The 20,482-nt window shown below is 37.8% G+C and overlaps 1 protein-coding gene across 9 annotated transcripts in view; it reads left to right on the top strand.

Moving 5' to 3' along the window:
- Positions 1-20,482, top strand: part of MAP2K5 (mitogen-activated protein kinase kinase 5) — a 260,586-nt gene that overhangs the window by 95,206 nt on the left and 144,898 nt on the right. For all 9 annotated transcript variants that reach the window (XM_082737007.1, XM_082737004.1, XM_082737010.1 and 6 more), the window contains exon 12: positions 11,806-11,867. In XM_082737007.1, coding sequence (XP_082593133.1) covers positions 11,806-11,867 — 62 coding nt within the window. The remainder of the gene's footprint in view (positions 1-11,805; positions 11,868-20,482) is intronic.

Here is a 20,482-nt window from a genome sequence, read left to right as displayed (position 1 = left end):
ATTCTCTGCCTGCCTCTTTGCCTACTTGTGATCTCTGTCTCTTAAATAAATAAATAAAATCTTAAAAAAAAAATCGGCTTTTTTTTTATACTCAGTTCTTTTGGGGGATTCTCAGTCTATCACTAAAGCAACAAGTTCATGTGTTGTAAGACTTTTTAACAAGCCAACATTGGTACCTTGCTACTCTAATAAGGTATATCATGTGTCCTAAATTCAGTTTCATTAAAATACGTATTTATTGAGATGGCATATTTAATCACCATACAACTCACCATTTTGACATATACAATTCAGTGGTTTTGAGTATATTCACAAGGTTGTGCTACCTCACCATCACTAATTCTAAAACATTTTGATCACCCCAGAAACAACCTTAGCTGTTAGCAGCCACTCACTCTTCCTTCTTTCCTCTAGTCTGTGGCAACAACTAATCTACTTTCCATCTCCAGACTTCCTTATTTTGGACTTCTTATGTAAATGGAACCACGCAGCAGGTGGCCTTTGTGCCTGCCTTCTTATACTTAGGTTTATCCGTGTTGTAGCATGTATCAGTATTTTATCCCTTTTTATGGCCAAATAATAACCCATTGTGTGGACCTACCACATTTCATTCATTCATTTATCAGTTGATGGGCACTTGGGATGTTTCCACTTTTGGGCTGGTAAGAAAAATGCTGCTCTGCATTTGTGTACAAGTTTTTGTGTAGACATACATTTTCAGTCTTTTGAGTGTATAGGTCTAGGAGTTAAATTGCTGGGCCATATGGTAACTCTGTGTGTAATTTTCTGGGGAACTGCCAAACTGTTGCATTCTATTTCACACCATTTGCCTGTATAGCTGCAATGTATGAGGGTTCCAATTCCTCCATGTTTTTGCCAATACTTGTTATTGTGTGTGTGTTTTTTTTTTAATAGCCTGGTGAGTTTTGATTTAGATTTCCTAATGACTGATGACGTTGACAGTGTTTGTATATGCTTATTGGCCATTGGTATACCTTCCTTGGAGAAATGTGTATTCAAATCCTTTGTCTATCTTTACCTAGCTTATTTGTGTTTTTATTGTTGAGGTTTTTTTTTTTTTTTTTTTTTTACGATTTATTTATTTATTTGACAGAGAGAGATCATAGGCTGAGAGAGAGGGGCAAGTAGGCTCCCTCCTGAGCAGAGAGCCTGATCCACAGCTAGATCCCAGGACCCTGAGATCAGAACCTGAGCCAAAGGCAGAGGCTTAACCCACTGAGCCACCCAGGCGCCACTTTATTGTTGGGTTTTGAGAATTCTTTTTATATTCTGAATACTAGGCTTGTATCAGATGTATGATTTGCAAATATTTTCTTCCATTCTGTCAGTTGTCTTTTCATTTTCTTGGTAGTGTCCTTTGAGGCATGTAAGTTTTAAAATTTGATGAAGTTTAGTTCATCTGTTTTTTCCTTTGGTTGCTTTAGATGTCATATGTAAGAAACTATTGAAAATTTACACCTGTTTTCTTCGAAGACCTTTATAATTTTTGCTCTTACATTTAAGTTTTTGATCTATTTTTAGTTCATTTTTGTGTATGGTATAGAGTCTAAACCGTTCTTTTCTTTGTGAATATCCAGTTAGTCCTAGCAACATTTGTTAAAAAGATTATTCTTTCTCATTGAATTTTCTTGGCACTCGTCAAAAATTTATTGACCATGAAATGCATTTCTGGGCTCTTGATTCTCTTCCATTGATCTATTTTCCCATCCTTGTGGCAGTATCAGACTGTACTTGCTTACTTTTACTTTATTATTCTAGATTATTTTAGCTTTGTAGTTAAGTTTTTAAATTAAGGCATGTGAGTACTCCAGCTTTATTCTTTCTCAAGATTATTTTGGCTATTCTGGGTCCCTTGGATTTTCATATGAATTTTATAATCAGCTTGCCAAATTTGCACACACACACCAAAAAAAGTCCAGCTAGGATTCTAATACAGATTGCAGTGAATCTAGAGATCAGTCTGGGGAGTACTGCGAACTTACCAGTATTAAGTCTTACACTCCACGAACGCAGAGTATCTTGCCATTTATTTTGATCATCTTTAATTTTTTTCAGTGATGTTTTATAGTTTTTGGTGTTCAAGTTTTACAGTTCTTTTGTTAAATTTATTCCTAAATATTCTTTGATACTCTTCTATATTGAACTTTTAATTTCATTTTTAATTGTTCATTGATAGCATATAGAAATCTAAATGATTTTTGTGTATTGATTTTGTATCCTCCTACCTTGCTGAACTTGTATCTTAACCCTAATTGGTTTTCGTAGATTTCTTAAGGTCTTCTAGATAGATCATGGCACTTGCAAATAGATGTAGTTTTTAGTTCTTTCTTTCAAATCTGGATGCTTTTTGTCTCTCTTCCTTGCTTAACTGTCCTGGCTACCCTTGAGTATGGTGTCAGATAAAAGTGGTAAGAGCAGACATCTTTCTTTTGCTTCTGATCCTAGAGGAGAAGCTCTTAGTCTTTCATTATTAAGCATCGTATTAGTTGTGGGATTTTAGTAGATGTCCTTTATTGGGTTGTCAGAGTCCCCTTCTCCTCCAAGTTTCTTGAGTATTTTTATCATAAAAAGGCATTAGATTTTTTTAAGTGGTTTTTCTGTGTTTATTGAAATGGTCATTCAGGGTGCTTGTGTGGCTCAGTTGGTTAAGTGCCTGATTTCAGTTCAGGTCATGATCTCAGGGTTTTGAGATCGAGCCCCATGTCATGCTCTATGTTCAGTGCAGAGTCTGCTTAAGATTCTCTCCCTCTCTCTTGGATCCTCTCCTACCTCATGCTCTCTCTCTCTCAAATAAATAAATCTTTAAGAAAAAAAGAAAAAGAGATGGTCAGGCTTTTAAATCCATTATCCCACAATTATGGAGCATTGCATTAATTGATTTTTGCATGTTGAACCAGCCTTGTATTGCTGAGATAATTCCACCTGGTCTTAATGTATAATCCTTTTTATATGTTGCTGGATTCAATTTGTTGTATCTTGTTAAGGATTTTTGGATTTATATTCTTAAGAAATATTGGTCTATAGTATTCTTTTCTTATAATGTCATTGTCTGATTTTGGTATAATGATAATTCTGTCCTCAAAGAGGGAGTTGGAAAGTTTTCTCCTCTTCTAGTTTTTGGAAGAGTTTGTCAAAGAGTAATATTTATTTTTCTTTAAACATTTGGTAGAACTCATCAGTGAAGCCATTTGGTTCTGAGGTTTTCTTTGTGAGTAGTTTTCATGGTCAAGTGTCATCTGTTGCTGATTATCAGAAGAAGTCCAAGCAGTTCTGCCCAGTGCATCTTAGTATGAAGTTCCCAAGAAATCACAGTGTAGTCAAGCATTGGATTTAATAGTGCTTTACTCACATAAAAAAAGAGACACAGCACGATCAGGTTTGGTAGTGAGTGTCAGCTCTCTGTGGCCAGCAGTGGGTCCTTCCTGGCAGCCTACGTAGGGCCCTTGGCCTACACACATTCCTTGTGCTGCAGCAAAAGGATCCTCCACCCCACCCCACTCCTGTGGCGTCAAAGATGCTGAAAGCTGGGGACATGCCTGAGGGCCATTGACACACATGCTTAAGCAGGACAAAGGAATACATTTAGTCTGAAACAGGGAAAGGTCTTTTAGAGCAAGGAGGTAAGCCCAGCACAGGCTGTGTAGGCTCTTTATCTGTTGGTAAGCACAGTGTTTTTTTTTTTTTTTTATAAAGATTTTATTTATTTATTTGACAGAGAGAGAGACAGCGAGAGAGGGGACATAAGCAGGGGAGTAAGAGAGAGAAAAGCAGGCTTCCTGCTGAGCAGAGAGCTCGAGACGGGGCTCAATCCAGAACCCCGGGATCATGACTTGAGCCAAAGGCAGACGATTAAGGAATGAGCCACCCAGGCACCCCTCTCAACAGTATTTTTCAGTATTTTTAATTGTAGTATAACATAGATAACGTAACATTTACCATATTAATAACCATTTTTAGGGGCACCTGGGTGGCTCAGTGAGTTAAAGCCTCTGCCTTCGGCTCAGGTCATGATCCCAGGGTCCTGGTACTGAGCCCCACATCGGGCTCTCTGCTCGGTAGGGAGCCTGCCTCCCCCTCTCTCTCTGTGCCTGTCTCTCTGCCTACTTGTGATTTCTGTCTGTCAAATAAATAAATAAAATCTTTAAAAAAAATAAATAACTATTTTTAAGTGTGTAGCTCATCAGCATTAACTGCCACCATCTATCTCCAGAACTCTTTGCATCTTGCACACCTGAGATGCTGTACCCAATAAACAATAACTCCTTATTGCTTCCTACCCCTGGCACCCAACATTTGATTTTTGTTTGTATGAATTCGGTGAATTGGATTACTCTAGGCACCTAATTTAAGTGGAATCATACTGTATTTGTCTTTTGGGCACTGGCATATTTCAGTTTGCATAATGTCTTTAAGTTCATTCCATGCTGTGGTGTGTCAAAATTTTTTTTTCTTTTTTAAAACTAAATAATATTTCTGAGTAGTTTTTTTATTACCAATCTCTTTACTAATTATAGGTAGTTACAGGTTTATTCAGAATATCTGTTTCTTCTTGAGTCAGTTTTGATAGTTGATGGCTTTCCAAAATTTGTTCATTTCACCTAAATTATCTAATTTGCTGATATACAGTTGTTTTAGTATTCTTTTACAATCATTTTTATTTCTGTAAAGTTAGTATTAATTTTCCTTTTTTATTCCAGAATTTAGTAATTTGAGTCTTCTGGTTTTTTTTTTTCTTGGTCACTGTAGCTAAAATTTGGTCAGTTTCTTTGTCTTTTTCAAAGAACCAACTTTTGGTTTCTTTGGTTTTCTTTATTTTTCTATTTTTATGTAATTTATCTCTGCTCTACTATTTATTTCTTCATCTACTAATTTTGGGTTTAGTTTGCTCTTCTTTTTGTAGCTTTTTAGGGTGCAAAGTTAGGATGCTGATTTGAGATCTTTCTTATTTAATGTAGGTATTTGCAGGTATACATTTCCCTCTAAGCACTGCTTTAGCTACATCCTAGAAGTTTTGATATGTTGTGTTTTCATTTTCATTTATTTCAAAGTATCTTCTAATTCCCACAAAGAAAATCCTTTGCAGTTTCTCTCTTGACCCATTTTCAATTAAGAGTGTATCATTTTCCACATTGAGTGTCCTTCTCTTGTTGATTTCTAATATTCTTTTGAGGTCGGGAACATACTTTATATGATTTTGGTCCTTTTAAATTTATTGAGATTTGTTTTATGCCTTAATATTATATATTTTGGAGAATGTTTCATTTGCACCTGAGAAAAGTGTATTCTGCTATTGTTTGGTGAGATGTTCTTTAGATGTCTGTTAGGTCTAGTTGATTTACAGCTTAAGTGTTTTCTTATTTCTCTTCAGTATATTTCTATTCATTTTTGAAAGTGGATATTCTTCTGCATGTGGCTGTCCAAGGTGATTAGCACTGGGTGTTATACACAACTTGTTGAACACTGCATCAAAATCTAATGATGTACTATAATTTGGCTAATTGAACATAATGTTAAAAAAACAAGTGGGATATTGAAGTCTCCAAGTAATATTTTTTGTTATCTTGTAATATTTTTTGTTATCTATCACTTCAATTTATGTTTCACATGTTCTTTTGTTAGGTGCATATGTGTTTATAATTGTTCTATCTTCACAATGGATTGACTCATTTATCATTATAAAATGTGTTTGTCTGTAGTTACTATATTTGTCTGAAAGTCTGTTTTGTCTAATATTAGTATGGTCATTCCAACTCCCTGTTGATTACTATTAGCTTGTTATATCTTTTGCTATTGTTTGGCCTTAAACCTATTTGAGTCGTTGAATCTAAAGTGCATTGCTTGTAGACATCATAGAGTTGGGTCATTTTTTAATCTCTTCTGCCAGTCTGTCAGTACTTAATTCATTTACATTTAATGTAGTTACCAAGAGCATCTGGGTGGCTTAGTCGGTTAAGTGTCCGACCCTTGGTTTCAGCTGAGGTCATGATCTTGGGGTCTTGAGATGGAGCCCCACATCAGACTCTGCGCTCAGTGTGGAGTCTGCTTGGGATTCTTTCTCCCTCTGCCCTTTCCCCCTCCAAAATAATAACTAAATCTTTAATATAATTACCAGAAAGGTAGGTTTCATAGCTGTCATTTTACTACTTGTTTTCTTTAAGTCTTACATCTTTTATGTTCCTGTTTCTCCATTACTGCTGTATTTTATGTTAAATAGATATTTTTTAATGTATTGTTTAAATTCTCTTGTGGTTTCTTTTACTGTATTTTTTGAGTTATATTTCTGGTTTTCCTAGAGATTATAATTAACATTTTATCTTGTAATAACTTAGTTCAGATTAATACCGACTTTTTTTTAGTACATAAAAACACTGCTCCTCTATAGCTCCATTCTTTCCCTCTCCTTTGTGCTGTTATTGCCATATAAGTTACATCTTTATAGGTTGTATGCTTATTAACACAGATTATACTTATTACTTTATGCTGTTCTCTTTTAAATCAGATAGGAGAAAAAGTCTTAAAAACAAAAAATACACTTATCTTGTCTTTTATGTCTACCTTATAGTGACCTTTACCAGTGTACTGTATTTCTTTGTGTGGATTTGAGTTACTGTCTGGTAACTTTCCTCTGAAATTCGTTCAGTCTGAAGGACTCCCTTTCATTTCTTTAAAGATTTTATTTTTTTATTTTAGAGAGAATGAGGTCAAGCAAGGGGGGAGGAGCAGAGGGAAGGGAAGAGACAGAGCATCTCCAGCAGACTCCAGGCTGAGCACAGAGCTCTACGTGGGGCTCCATCTCAGGACCCTGGGATCATGACCTGAGCTGAAACCAAGAATCAGACACTTAACTGACTGAGCCACCCAGGCGCCCCAAAGTTGACACATTTATAATACTTTAAGTCCTTACCTTAAAACATTCACTTGACCATCTAGATTTACCTGTCTTTTTTGAGATGACTCCTTTCTGGACTTCAGCTGCCTAAAGCCCCTCCCTAACCACTCCTTGGCAGCTTCCCTTTCCTTCATGCTAATCAGTCCCTGAACACTAAAATTTCCCACTTTTTGCAATTTGTTCTCCAGTTCCCATCTTTCTGTTATTTACTACATCAGCTCTCCTACAATTTCATTCCCCTTTCCCAGATTGGACTTCCTCCTTCCAAGATCTTGTAGACTTTCAGGTATGAGCTCTCCTAGTTGCTTTTGCCTCCACCTGTAGCTTAGTCACATATGCACCCACCTGGCCCTCCCTGCACATGAAGGGCTGCCCGAGGTCAGGTGGCACATCCCTTGCTGGTGTTCTCTCCACCCGTCACCCTCTCTCTTTTGGATCTTCCTTCTCTATAATACAGCAAAATATACTCAGAAATCTATGGACCAAAAACTGTGGACCACGCTCCATCATTTCCCTTCCCATTGCTGTTAAACTTCTTGACAACTTTCCCCCAACCCTGGTACTATTTCTTTAGTGTAGATTCTCACTGTTTTAATTCTTATATTAGTCCTTTGTCTCTATTTATTGAGCACTTTCCTTCAGACACTGTTCTAAACCTGGGAATACAATAGTGAATAGGACTTAATTCCTGTCATTGTGGCACTTAAATTCTAGAAGGGGAGGTTAAGAAGAAACACACAGTACACTCTCCGAGAGGGATAGATCTTCCTAGAACATAAAGCAGGGCAGATGATGACTATAGGAGAGGAGGAGCTAGAGAGGATGGTCACAGGTGGCTTTTTTATGGGAGTGATATTTTAGCAGAGACTTCAGTGTCAATGAGGCATACAGGGAAGATCACAGGGAACATCTTTAAGGAAGACGATCTGGTATAAATGCACAAGGTGGGAGCAAGTTGGTGTAATCAGGGCCCCCACAAGAAGGCCAGAGTGACTAGCAAGTAGGGATGGGAGGCTCTGGGGCTGGACAGGGGGCCAGAGAAGTAAGCAGAAGCTAGATTGTGTAGGCCATGTAAGGAAGTTGTGTTTAAGTATGAATTAGGGTGCCATTGGAAGGATTCAAGTAAGGAGGGCCATGATGTGTCTTCTCATTGAGTAAAACAATCTTCTCAGAAATGCTCAAATATAGCATCTCAGAATATATGCCTATGTTCTTGGATTGTCCTCTTGAGAATACATTTTTTTTTCCCCCCAGAAAACCATGTTGTAGAGGAAGAAAGGGAGTATCAAGTACTCGTACTTGAAAGAAAGGGCTCTTTGTTTTTTTCAACTAAAGGCTAAAAGAGCTGCTTCTGAAATTTTTGCTTATGGTTCTGGATTTTATTAGTCTTGATAATAATCATGGTCATTTTAAGGAAATGGTCATTTTGGGATAATATGACAGTATTGTTGCTTCTTGTTCATTTACCTCATATTTGTGTTTATTTTACATGCAAGACACTACTTTATATTTTAGCCCAGTATTAGGTTGAGCACAGACCTTACACTGTGAATCCTTTTGGCTTAGTTACATGAAAATGATAGCCCTAAGTCATCAAGAGAAGCATATAGTTTGGCAGTTGAGATGGGGTTTTTTGCTAATATATTAGCACTCTTCCTCCTGGTTCCTATGGTGGATAGTGGCATGCAATGAAATAACTGGCTTGTGTGATCTGAGGCCAGAGAACTCAGGGAAGTGACAGGTCATAGAGAGCAAACCAGTGATGTCCTCTCTGATTCATGAATAAAAGGTTTAAACCAACTATGCAACATAGAAATGAGTTTCTGAATGCGTTGAATACCAATGTTTCAGCTAAGATTAAATATCTGAGTTGTAATGGTAATATCACATTACGATGAACTGTAAAAAATGTTCACATGTAATTATAAAGCTCTATGATGTTATGGGGAAACCTTTTAAGTGTTTGCATTTCTGGGAGTTCAAAGGCTGAGACCTTTCCTGAGCTCCGCCATCCCCTGACTCATGGCCGTGACTTTCCTTTCTGGGACTCAGTTTCCCCCACTTGTCAAAGTCATTGGACTGATCTTTAATGTCCGTCTAGCACGAATGTTGGGTGAATTGCCTTTTGGGGATAGGCCTGTGAGATAGAAGTGATAGTAAAACTCCATGACAATTCAACTGAAAACTTTCATTTTTAGCCAACAAATTATTTAATCGCACAAAGAGAACATATTAAGCTTAATAGAATCTCTTGATTCTGAGTGGATCTGCCAGATCCTTTTTTTTTGCCTCTGACAGTTCTTTCTAATGATTATGTCAAGGGCAGGATGAATGTGATGACACAGAGCCAGTATATATTTACCCACGTAGATAGCTAAGGAGAGTGGGATATATCGGATATTTAATGGATATTTACAAAAACCAGTGAACTACCTCAAAATGGGATTCTTTTTTGGCTTGTTCTACCGAGAAGGGTAGTAATATAATCTCTGGCTTTTCCATTTAGCTCGTTGACTATTGATTGTCTGTTTAGCTAATTAAACCCTGATTTACATCTTATGTAAAAAAAAGAAAAGGTCTCAGGACTTCTTACCAGTGTGTGTGAATAGATTTGCTCCTCCTACTGTTGAGCCCCTCAGGCTTCCTTCCACCTCTCAAGGCATTGGTTCAGGACACTGCATTTGTCGGTCTTCCAAATACCAGCCTGTAAAGCTTGATCTTCTTGAGACTGTTTATTCTTGCAAATGCCAATTTATTTGAAAGATCAATGAGAACATGAAATGTTTTCTTTTCCCTTTTATTTTTTCCCTTTTATTGCATCTATAATAAAAATGCTCTTTTAGTAAATAAAGATGGTTCACTTCTTTGCAGAAGTGGTTTTTTTTTTTTTTTTTCTTCATTATCTTCTGGGTAGCACCCAGAGCCAAACATAAAGTTGAGCCATGCCATGGTTTTCCAGCTTCTTGCAAGAATCTAGAAACTACACGTCACAGTTATCTAAAGAAGCAATCATTTTTCTGCTTTTAAACAGCATAAATACAAAGTCAGTAGCTTTATATGTATGCAATAGATATCATTGGTTTTTATAGAAAAAAATAACTTTTTCCTGATGTTCAGCTTTAGGAAAACTTGACATATAAAAATACTCATATTTGTGAAATGCGCTTAACTTCATTTAAAAAAAAAATAACATGTTTCATTTTAGTATCATATGCGGCATACTTACAAATCATCTAGTAGTAAAGTGGTTTAACATGAATTTTTAGCCTCTGATTGAAATGGAAATTATTTCTCAAATACCCTGGATAATTCCTCTATAGAACTGGAAGACTAGGGGCACCTTAGTGGGTCAGTGAGTTAAGTGTCTGCCTTCCGCTCAGGTCATGATTCTGGGGTCCTAGGATTGAGCCCTTTATCAGGCTTCTTGCTCAGCAGGGAGTCTCTTCCCTCTCCCCCTTCCCCTGCTTGTGCATTCTCTCTCTCTCAAATAAATAAATAAAATCTCCTTTAGGGGCACCTGGGTGGCTCAGTGGGTTAAAGCCTCTGCCTTCAGCTCAGGTCATGATCCCAGGGCCCTGGGATCGAGCCCCACATCCGGCTCTCTGCTCGGCAGGGGGCCTGCTTCTCTTTTTCTCTCTCTGCCTGCCTCTCTGCCTACTTGTGATCTCTGTCAAATAAATAAATAAAATATTTAAAAAAAACTTTTAAAAAAATCTCCTTTAAAAAAAGAACTGAAAGACTGCACCTCAACTTGACTCAAAGAAAGATGAATACGTACTGTTAAATAACTCTCATACAATCATATTGTCAGTATGAGTGAAGTAGTGGTTCTCTGCCTATCTTACTGAAATTCTTCTATTACTTGTGTGAGATTGAAAATGTAACAACCATACCCAAATTTATACTTCCAAGTGAATATTGGTTCCTTTAACATAGTTACCTGGGAAAGCAGTGCAATTTGTTTTCAGCAATGTCAGTGTTGCCATGGTTCCTTCTTTTGAAACTGCCTTCAGAGCAGCTATACCTACCTGGTGAGGTTCTCATGGACTTGAGTTTATCTGTTGGTTCATTTGACAGATATTTATCAAATGGCTACTATCTGCTAGTAATGCTCATTTTCAGGTGAATGAAAACATAAAACCAGTAAACAGCACGGCCCTGTCCTCCTTCTGTTTACAGTCTAATGGTTTGGTTTTTGGAACCAATTGATTTGGGAAAGATGAAGGATGTTAGTGAATACCATTTTAGTGAAAAATATTATGAAACAGGGAGATTGGTTTTTCTTTTTTACTTCATAAAGTGGTTTTCGGAGTGATATCAAAGAGAATTTTTAAAACATTTTGAACTGAGTATGTTTGGAATAGATGGATTGCTTGTCTTGGTACTTAATTTGAAAGACAACATTCATTTAGAAAGATGTTAGTAATACTCTCTTACTTTATTATTTTTTTATGTGCATTTTGGACCTTATAGTTACCGTCCTTTGTTTGGTTAATTTGCAAATTCTAAGAGAGAGTCTTGGTTTACATTTGAGAAAAACTGTTACACAGGTAGATAGATACCTAAATGTGGTTGACCTGTTGATCTTTAGTTTTAAGTATGTATTTAATTTTGCATTAAGTAGGGAGTCATAGCCTGCCCTTGACTAGTTTATTTTGGTTTTTAAAAGTATGTGATTATACACTGGAAAATAAAATGGAAATATCTAGCTACGCTTCATCTGGTAGTATGATATTATGTCATAAATAAAATTGGACTAAAAACAAGTTTGACCTTAGACATCCAATGCACAATGTAGGAAGAGAAGAAAAAAAATATTCTCATAGTGAATATGCAGAGGAAGAACTCATACTGGTAGTTTTATTTATAATAATGCAACATATCTGTCTCTACAGGGGGCTCCTTGGATGTATATAGAAAAATTCCAGAGCATGTCCTTGGAAGAATTGCAATAGCAGTGAGTATATATGGCTTCAACCTTATGAAATTGGGGTGATTGAATCTTACTAGTTTAATCTGTTCCCTTTATATCCTCAGGATGTTTTCTTTCTCTTCAGTCCTTGTTGACTGCCAGGGCCTTTTCTGCTCTCTTTTGTCATTTTTGCATTTTCTTCTTTTCATAGACCAACCCACAGTAACAATACAGTCACATGACATACTTCAGGCTTATGGGGACTGTGACCTCTTCTGCTTTCATATGTTTACATGGCCTTAGTATGTTTGCTAACCAGTAACATTTCCAGTTTCTTCAGCAAGAAAGTTGTTTGGTATCTCAGGAAAAAAATTGAGGGTTGCTGGGGGGTGAAAGGTAGGGAGAGGGTGGTTGGGTTATGGACATTGGGGAGGGTATGTGCTGTGGTGAGTGCTATGAAATGTGTAAGCCTGATGATTCACAGACCTGTACCCCTGGGGCAAATAATACAGTAAATTTTAATTAAAAAAAAAAAAGCTGTTTGGGGGACATTTTGTAATACTAAGCATGTGATTAGAAAATACTTTTCAAGTCCAAATTATTAAAATAAAACTATTTATAAGAAAACACTATTCTTTTTTTTAAATTTTTTATTTTTTATAAACATATATTTTTATCCCCAGGGGTACAGGTCTGTGAATCACCAGGTTTACACACTTTACAGCACTCACCAAAGCACATACCCTCCCCAATGTCCATAATCCCACCCCCTTCTCCCAAACCCCCTCCCCCCAGCAACCCTCAGTTTGTTTTGTGAGATTAAGAGTCACTTAAATGGTTTGTCTCCCTCCCAATCCCATCTTGTTTCATTTATTCTTCTCCTACCCACTTAAGCCCCCATGTTGCATCACCACTTCCACATATCAGGGAGATCATATGATAGTTGTCTTTCTCTGCTTGACTTATTTCACTAAGCATGATACGCTCTAGTTCCATCCATGTTGTCGCAAATGGCAAGATTTCATTTCTTTTGATGGCTGCATAGTATTCCATTGTGTATATATACCACATCTTCTTGATCCATTCATCTGTTGATGGACATCTAGGTTCTTTCCATAGTTTGGCTATTGTGGACATTGCTGCTATAAACATTCGGGTGCATGTGCCCCTTTGGATCACTACGTTTGTATCTTTAGGGTAAATACCCAATAGTGCAATTGCTGGGTCATAGGGCAGTTCTATTTTTAACATTTTGAGGAACCTCCATGCTGTTTTCCAGAGTGGCTGCACCAGCTTGCATTCCCACCAACAGTGTATGAGGGTTCCCCTTTCTCTGCATCCTCACCAGCATCTGTCATTTCCTGACTTGTTGATTTTAGCCATTCTGACTGGTGTGAGGTGATATCTCATTGTGGTTTTGATTTGTATTTCCCTGATGCCAAGTGATATGGAGCACTTTTTCATGTGTCTGTTGACCATCTGGATGTCTTCTTTGCAGAAATGTCTGTTCATGTCCTCTGCCCATTTCTTGATTGGATTATTTGTTCTTTGGGTGTTGAGTTTGCTAAGTTCTTTATAGATTCTGGACACTAGTCCTTTATCTGATATGTCGTTTGCAAATATCTTCTCCCATTCTGTCAGTTGTCTTTTGATTTTGTTAACTGTTTCCTTTGCTGTGCAAAAGCTTTTGATCTTGATGAAATCCCAATAGTTCATTTTTGCCCTTGCTTCCCTTGCCTTTGGCGTTGTTCCTAGGAAGATGTTGCTGCGGCTGAGGTCGAAGAGGTTGCTGCCTGTGCTCTCCTCAAGGATTTTGATGGATTCCTTTCGCACATTGAGGTCCTTCATCCATTTTGAGTCTATTTTTGTGTGTGGTGTAAGGAAATGGTCCAATTTCATTTTTCATTTTTCTGCATGTGGGTGTCCAATTTTCCCAGCACCATTTATTGAAGAGGTTGTCTCTTTTCCATTGGACATTCTTTCCTGCTTTGTCGAAGATTACTTGACTGTAGAGTTGAGGGTCTATTTCTGGGCTCTCTATTCTGTTCCATTGATCTATGTGTCTGTTTTTGTGCCAGTACCATGCTGTCTTGATGATGACAGCTTTGTAATAGAGCTTGAAGTCCGGAATTGTGATGCCACCAACGTTGGCTTTCTTTTTCAATATCCCTTTGGCTATTCAAGGTCTTTTCTGGTTCCATATAAATTTTAGAATTATTTGTTCCATTTCTTTGAAAAAGATGGATGGTACTTTGATAGGAATTGCATTAAATGTGTAGATTGCTTTAGGTAGCATAGACATTTTCACAATATTTATTCTTCCAATCCAGGAGCATGGAACATTTTTCCATTTCTTTGTGTCTTCCTCAATTTCTTTCATGAGTACTTTATAGTTTTCTGAGTATAGATTCTGTGCCTCTTTGGTTAGGTTTATTCCTAGGTATCTTATGGTTTTGGGTGCAATTGTAAATGGGATGGACTCCTTAATTTCTCTTTCTTCTGTCTTGCTGTTGGTGAAGAGAAATGCAACTGATTTCTGTGCATTGATTTTATATCCTGACACTTTACTGAATTCCTGTATAAGTTCTAGCAGTTTTGGAGTGGAGTCTTTTGGGTTTTCCACATATAGTATCATATCATCTGCGAAAGAGGGATAATTTGACTTATTCTTTGCCGATTTGGATGCCTTTAATTTTCTTTTGTTGTCTGATTGCTGAGGCTAGGACCTCTAGTACTGTGTTGAATAGCAGTGGTGATAATGGACATCCCTGCCGTGTTCCTGACCTTAGCGGAAAAGCTTTCAGTTTTTCTCCATTGAGAGTGATATTTGCGGTGGGTTTTTCATAGATGGCTTTGATGATATTGAGGTATGTGCCCTCTATCCCTACACTTTGAAGAGTTTTGATCAGGACGGGATGCTGTACTTTGTCAAATGCTTTTTCAGCATCTATTGAGAGTATCATATGGTTCTTGTTCTTTCTTTTATTGATGTGTTGTATCACATTGACTGATTTGCGGATGTTGAACCAACCTTGCAGCCCTGGAATAAATCCCACTTGGTCGTGGTGAATAATCCTTTTAATGTACTGTTGAATCCTATTGGCTAGTATTTTGTTGAGTATTTTCGCATCTGTGTTCATCAAGGATATTGGTCTATAGCTCTCTTTTTTGATGGGATCCTTGTCTGGTTTTGGGATCAAGGTGATGCTGGCCTCATAAAATGAGTTTGGAAGTTTTCCTTCCATTTCTATTTTTTGGAACAGTTTCAGGAGAATAGGAATTAGTTCTTCTTTAAATGTTTGGTAGAATTCCCCCGGGAAGCCGTCTGGCCCTGGGCTTTTGTTTGTTTGGAGATTTTTAATGACTGTTTCAATCTCCTTACTGGTTATGGGTCTGTTCAGGCTTTCTACTTCTTCCTGGTTCAGTTGTGTTAGTTTATATGTTTCTAGGAATGCATCCATTTCTTCCAGATTGTCAAATTTGTTGGCGTAGAGTTGCTCATAGTATGTTCTTAAAATAGTTTGTATTTCTTTGGTGTTAGTTGTGATCTCTCCTCTTTCATTCATGATTTTATTTATTTGGGTCCTTTCTCTTTTCTTTTTGATAAGTCTGGCCATGGGTTTATCAATTTTATTAATTCTTTCAAAGAACCAGCTCCTAGTTTTGTTGATCTGCTCTATTGTCTTTTTGGTTTCTATTTCATTGATTTCTGCTCTGATCTTTATGATTTCTCTTCTCCTGCTGGGCTTAGGGTTTCTTTCTTGTTCTCTCTCCAGCTCCTTTAGGTATAGGGTTAGGTTGTGTACCTGAGACCTTTCTTGTTTCTTGAGAAAGGCTTGTACCGCTATATATTTTCCTCTCAGGACTGCCTTTGGTGTGTCCCACAGATTTTGAACCGTTGTATTTTCATTATCATTTGTTTCCATGATATTTTTCAATTCTTCTTTAATTTCCCGGTTGACCCATTCATTCTTTAGAAGGATGCTGTTTAGTCTCCATGTATTTGGGTTCTTTTCAAACTTCCTTTTGTGGTTGAGTTCTAGCTTTAGAGCATTGTGGTCTGAAAATATGCAGGGAATGATCCCAATCTTTTGATACCGATTGAGTCCGGATTTAGGACCGAGGATGTGATCTATTCTGGAGAATGTTCCATGTGCACTAGAGAAGAATGTGTATTCTGTTGCTTTGGGATGAAATGTTCTGAATATATCTGTGATGTCCATCCGGTCCAGTGTGTCGTTTCAGGCCTTTGTTTCCTTGCTGATCTTTTGCTTGGATGATCTGTCCATTTCAGTGAGGGGAGTGTTAAAGTCCCCTACTATTATTGTATTATTGCTGATGTGTTTCTTTGATTTTGTTATTAATTGGTTTATATAGTTGGCTGCTCCCACGTTGGGGGCATAGATATTTAAAATTGTTAAATCTTCTTGTTGGACAGACCCTTTGAGTATGATATAGTGTCCTTCCTCATCTCTTATTATAGTCTTTGGCTTAAAATCTAGTTGATCTGATATAAGGATTGCCACTCCTGCTTTCTTCTGATGTCCATTAGCATGGTAAATTCTTTTCCACCCCCTCACTTTAAATCTGGAGGTGTCTTCGGGCTTAAAATGAGTTTCTTGGAGGCAACATATAGATGGGTTTTGTTTTTTTATCCATTCTGATACCCTGTGTCTTTTGTCAGGGGCATTTAGGCCATTCACATTCAGGGTAACTATTGAGAGATATGAATTTAGTGCCATTGTATTGCCTGTAAGGTGACTGTTACTGTATATGGTCTCTGTTCCTTTCTGATCTACCACTTGTAGGCTCTCTCTTTGCTTAGAGGACCCCTTTCAATATTTCCTGTAGAGCTGGTTTGGTGTTTGCAAATTCTTTCAGTTTTTGTTTGTCCTGGAAGCTTTTAATCTCTCCTTCTATTTTCAATGATAGCGTAGCTGGATATAGTATTCTTGGCTGCATGTTTTTCTCATTTAGTGCTCTGAAAATATCATGCCAGCTCTTTCTGGCCTGCCAGGTCTCTGTGGATAAGTCAGCTGCCAATCTAATATTTTTACCATTGTATGTTACAGACTTCTTTTCCCGGGCTGCTTTCAGGATTTTCTCTTTGTCACTGAGACTTTTAAATTTTACTATTAGGTGACGGGGTGTGGGCCCATTTTTATTGATTTTGAGGGGCGTTCTCTGAACCTCCTGAATTTTGATGCTCGTTCCCTTTGCCATATTGGGGAAATTCTCCCCAATAATTCTCTCCAGTATACCTTCTGCTCCCCTCTCTCTTTCTTCTTCTTCTGGAATCCCAATTATTCTAATGTTGTTTCGTCTTATGGTGTCACTTATCTCTCGAATTCTCCCCTCGTGGTCCAGTAGCTGTTTGTCCCTCTTTTGCTCAGCTTCTTTATTCTCTGTCATTTGGTCTTCTATATCACTAATTCTTTCTTCTGCCTCATTTATCCTAGCAGTGAGAGCCTCCATTTTTTATTGCACCTCATTAATAGCTTTTTTGATTTCAACTTTGTTAGATTTTAGTTCTTTTATTTCTCCAGAAAGAGCTTTTATATCTCTCGAGAGGGTTTCTCTAATATCTTCCATGCCTTTTTCAAGCCCGGCTAGAACCTTGAGAATTGTCATTCTGAACTCTAGATCTGACATATTACCAATGTCTGTATTGATTAGGTCCCTAGCCTTCGGTACTGCCTCTTGTTCTTTTTTTTGTGTTGAATTTTTCCGTCTTGTCATTTTGTCCAGATAAGAGTACATGAAGGGGCAAGTAAAATACTAAAAGGGTGGCAACAACCCCAGGAAAATATGCTTTAACCAAATTAGAAGAGATCCCAAATCGTGAGGGGGGAGAAAGGGGATAAAAAGAGGTTCAAAAGGGAAGAAAGAAAAAAAAAAAGAGGAAAAAAAAAAAGAAAAGAATTAAAAAAAACAAATAAGAAAAATATAAAAAAGAAAAAATATATTTATTAGATAAACTGGTTAAAAAACGTTAAAAAAGAAAAAGGTAAAAGTTAAAAAAAAATTTTACCAGAATGCGAGAAAAAAAACAAAAAATGAAAAAGAAAAAAATTAATTAACTGCAAGACTAAAAAAAAATCACAGGGAAAAAGCCATGAGTTCCGTGCTTTGCTTTCTCCTCCTCTGGAATTCTTCTGCTCTCCTTGGTATTGAAACCGCACTCCTTGGTAGGTGAACTTGGTATTGGCTGGATTTCTTGTTGATCTTCTGGGGGAGGGGCCTGTTGTAGTGATTCTCAAGTGTCTTTGCCCCAGGCGGAATTGCACCGCCCTTAGCAGGGGCTGGGGTGAGTAATCCCCTCGGGTTTGCTTTCAGGAGCTTTTGTTCCCTGAGCGCTTTCCGTAGAGTTCTGGGGGACGGGGAATACAAATGGCGGCCTCCTGGTCTCCGGCCTGGAGGAGCCGAGAGCCCAGGGCCCCACTCCTCAGTGCGCCCTCAGAGAACAGCGCCCAGTTACTCCCGTCGTCCTGACCTCCGGCCGCGCTCCGAGCTCACCGAGCCTGCGACCGGTTCAAGGTAACAACGAGCTGCGAGCTTACTGTCGGCTCTGTCTCTGTAGCCGGCTTTCCCGTTCCAATACCCGCAAGCTCTGCGACACTCAGACACCCCCGATCCTTCTGTGACCCTGCGGGACCTGAGGCCACGCTGACCCCGCGTGGGCTTCACCCCGGTTTAGCCTCTGGAGCGATGTCCCTCAGCGGAACAGACTTTTAAAAGTCCTGATTTTGTGCTCCGTTGTTCTGCCGCTTGCCGGGAGCCGGCCCCTCCCCCTGGGGTCTATCTTCCCGTCGCTTTGGATTCACTTCTCCACCGGTCCTACCTTTCAGAAAGTGGTTGTTTTTCTGTTTCCAGAATTGCTGTTCTTCTTCTCTTTCGATCTGCCGATGGATTTTCAGGTGTTTGCAATCTTTAGATAAGCTATCTAGCTGATCTCCGGCTAGCTGAAGCAGTCTCAGCCTGCTACTTCTCCGCCATCTTGACTCCTCCCCTCAGAAAACACTATTCTTAAAGTCTTTTGCAGACTTTTTCTTTTCTTTTTCTTTTCTTTCCAAGAAATGAAAAACTTTTTTGCCAGCGATGTCTAGGAACTTGTTCCCTCTGTGATTAAAAGCAGTTTTCCTGTTTTCTATATTCATACATTAATTGATGAATATTTTAACTAGTCTGACATTACTATATAAACTCTAGATTTGAAATTTGGAATAATACAGGCTGAACAGCGTCTAAGAGAAGTCATGGGGTGGTTAATAGTAAACAGTTGCTTAACTAAAGGCACTCTGATAACTTAAGCCGTTTTATGCAGAACAAAGTGGTTATACCATGTATCATTTAATTAAATGGCTGATGTTTGCATCCATTATACATCAGACTGACAACTCAAATCCTTTAATCCAACATGGACACTTATTTGGTCTCAGTTCATTGTAATTCACAGCTTTCCTTTTTTCTTTCTAATTATTAGTGTGAACTGCCCAGGGTGATGAGAACTTTCTTTTCTGATGCTTTTGCTAAGTAGCTTCTAATCCACATGTTTAGGTAGATTAGTTTAGTATGAAATTTGAGTACTTAAATCACTATTTTAGATGAAAATAAAAATGTTTCATTTCCTCTTTTAATCTCAGAGGGGAATGAATGCTTTGTGGCTTTTGGCAGTTCCTGGCTCTAAAGTTTAATAACACGTATAATAAAGGGCAAAAAAAGGCAAGGATACCAATTGAAAAAGAAAAAAGTATATGAGTTCTATATACTCAATTATGTGTTGAACTTGGCTAAAATAGGAATCAGACTCCTTCAGTCAGAGAAGTATGTTCTTCCTGGACTTCATAAATCTTACCTCCCTCTTGTGTGGGGCATCCACACAAGGCCATTGGTTTTTTCAATTCTACTGGAGTGAGAAGCCTGCAAAGTGAATAGAGTCAGCAAAAATAATAATAATCGGGCTTCAAATACCAGCGTTACCTATTGGGTAATTGAAAATACAACAAAAATTATTTTAAATAATTTTTAAAGGCACTAAAATGAGCGCTAGCCCAAAGCATCGTTTATATTTTCCCTTGCATTTTTAAAAAAAATTAGGGGTTTTTCTCCCCCCGCTAAAATGTGTCCAATTTCTTTAGCTTTTATGGCTCATCAGGTCATAGGAATGAAACTGCTTGTGACCAGAGTAAAAGAAATGCTTTTGATAATTTAGCTCTTCCTCTGTCACTTCTTATAAATTCTGCTGGGGCCTAAGCTTGCATAATGCCTCCAAAGCATATTTTTTTAATGTAATTTGATTAGTCTACAAACTTGAATAATCATTTGTTGCAGTTGACAGACAGGAGTGGAAGGATTCCCCCAATCAAAATAAGACTAGTAAACTGATGTTTGTAGGTCTTTTCTCCTCTACCGTTCTGAAGACAGATCAGTATTGTTCTTTGAGTTCCGTCCATGAGGCCCAAGAATGCACATGGCTGCTCTTTGCCATGTCATAAGCAACAGAATCAGAGGAGAGAAATAGTATTGAATACCTCCCTGTGCCAATGTTGATGAAGTGTTTTATGTATAAATATTATGTCATTTAATCTTTATTGCAAACTCTAAATTATAGGTTACTGATCATGTTTTATACATGTGCAAGATGAGCTTTAGAAAAATTG

The sequence above is a fragment of the Mustela nivalis genome, assembly GCF_964662115.1.
Source record: "Mustela nivalis genome assembly, chromosome: 6".
Lineage (NCBI taxonomy): Eukaryota > Metazoa > Chordata > Mammalia > Carnivora > Mustelidae > Mustela > Mustela nivalis.
Note: the sequence above shows the minus strand (reverse complement) of the source record. Positions and strands in the feature narration are given on the sequence as shown.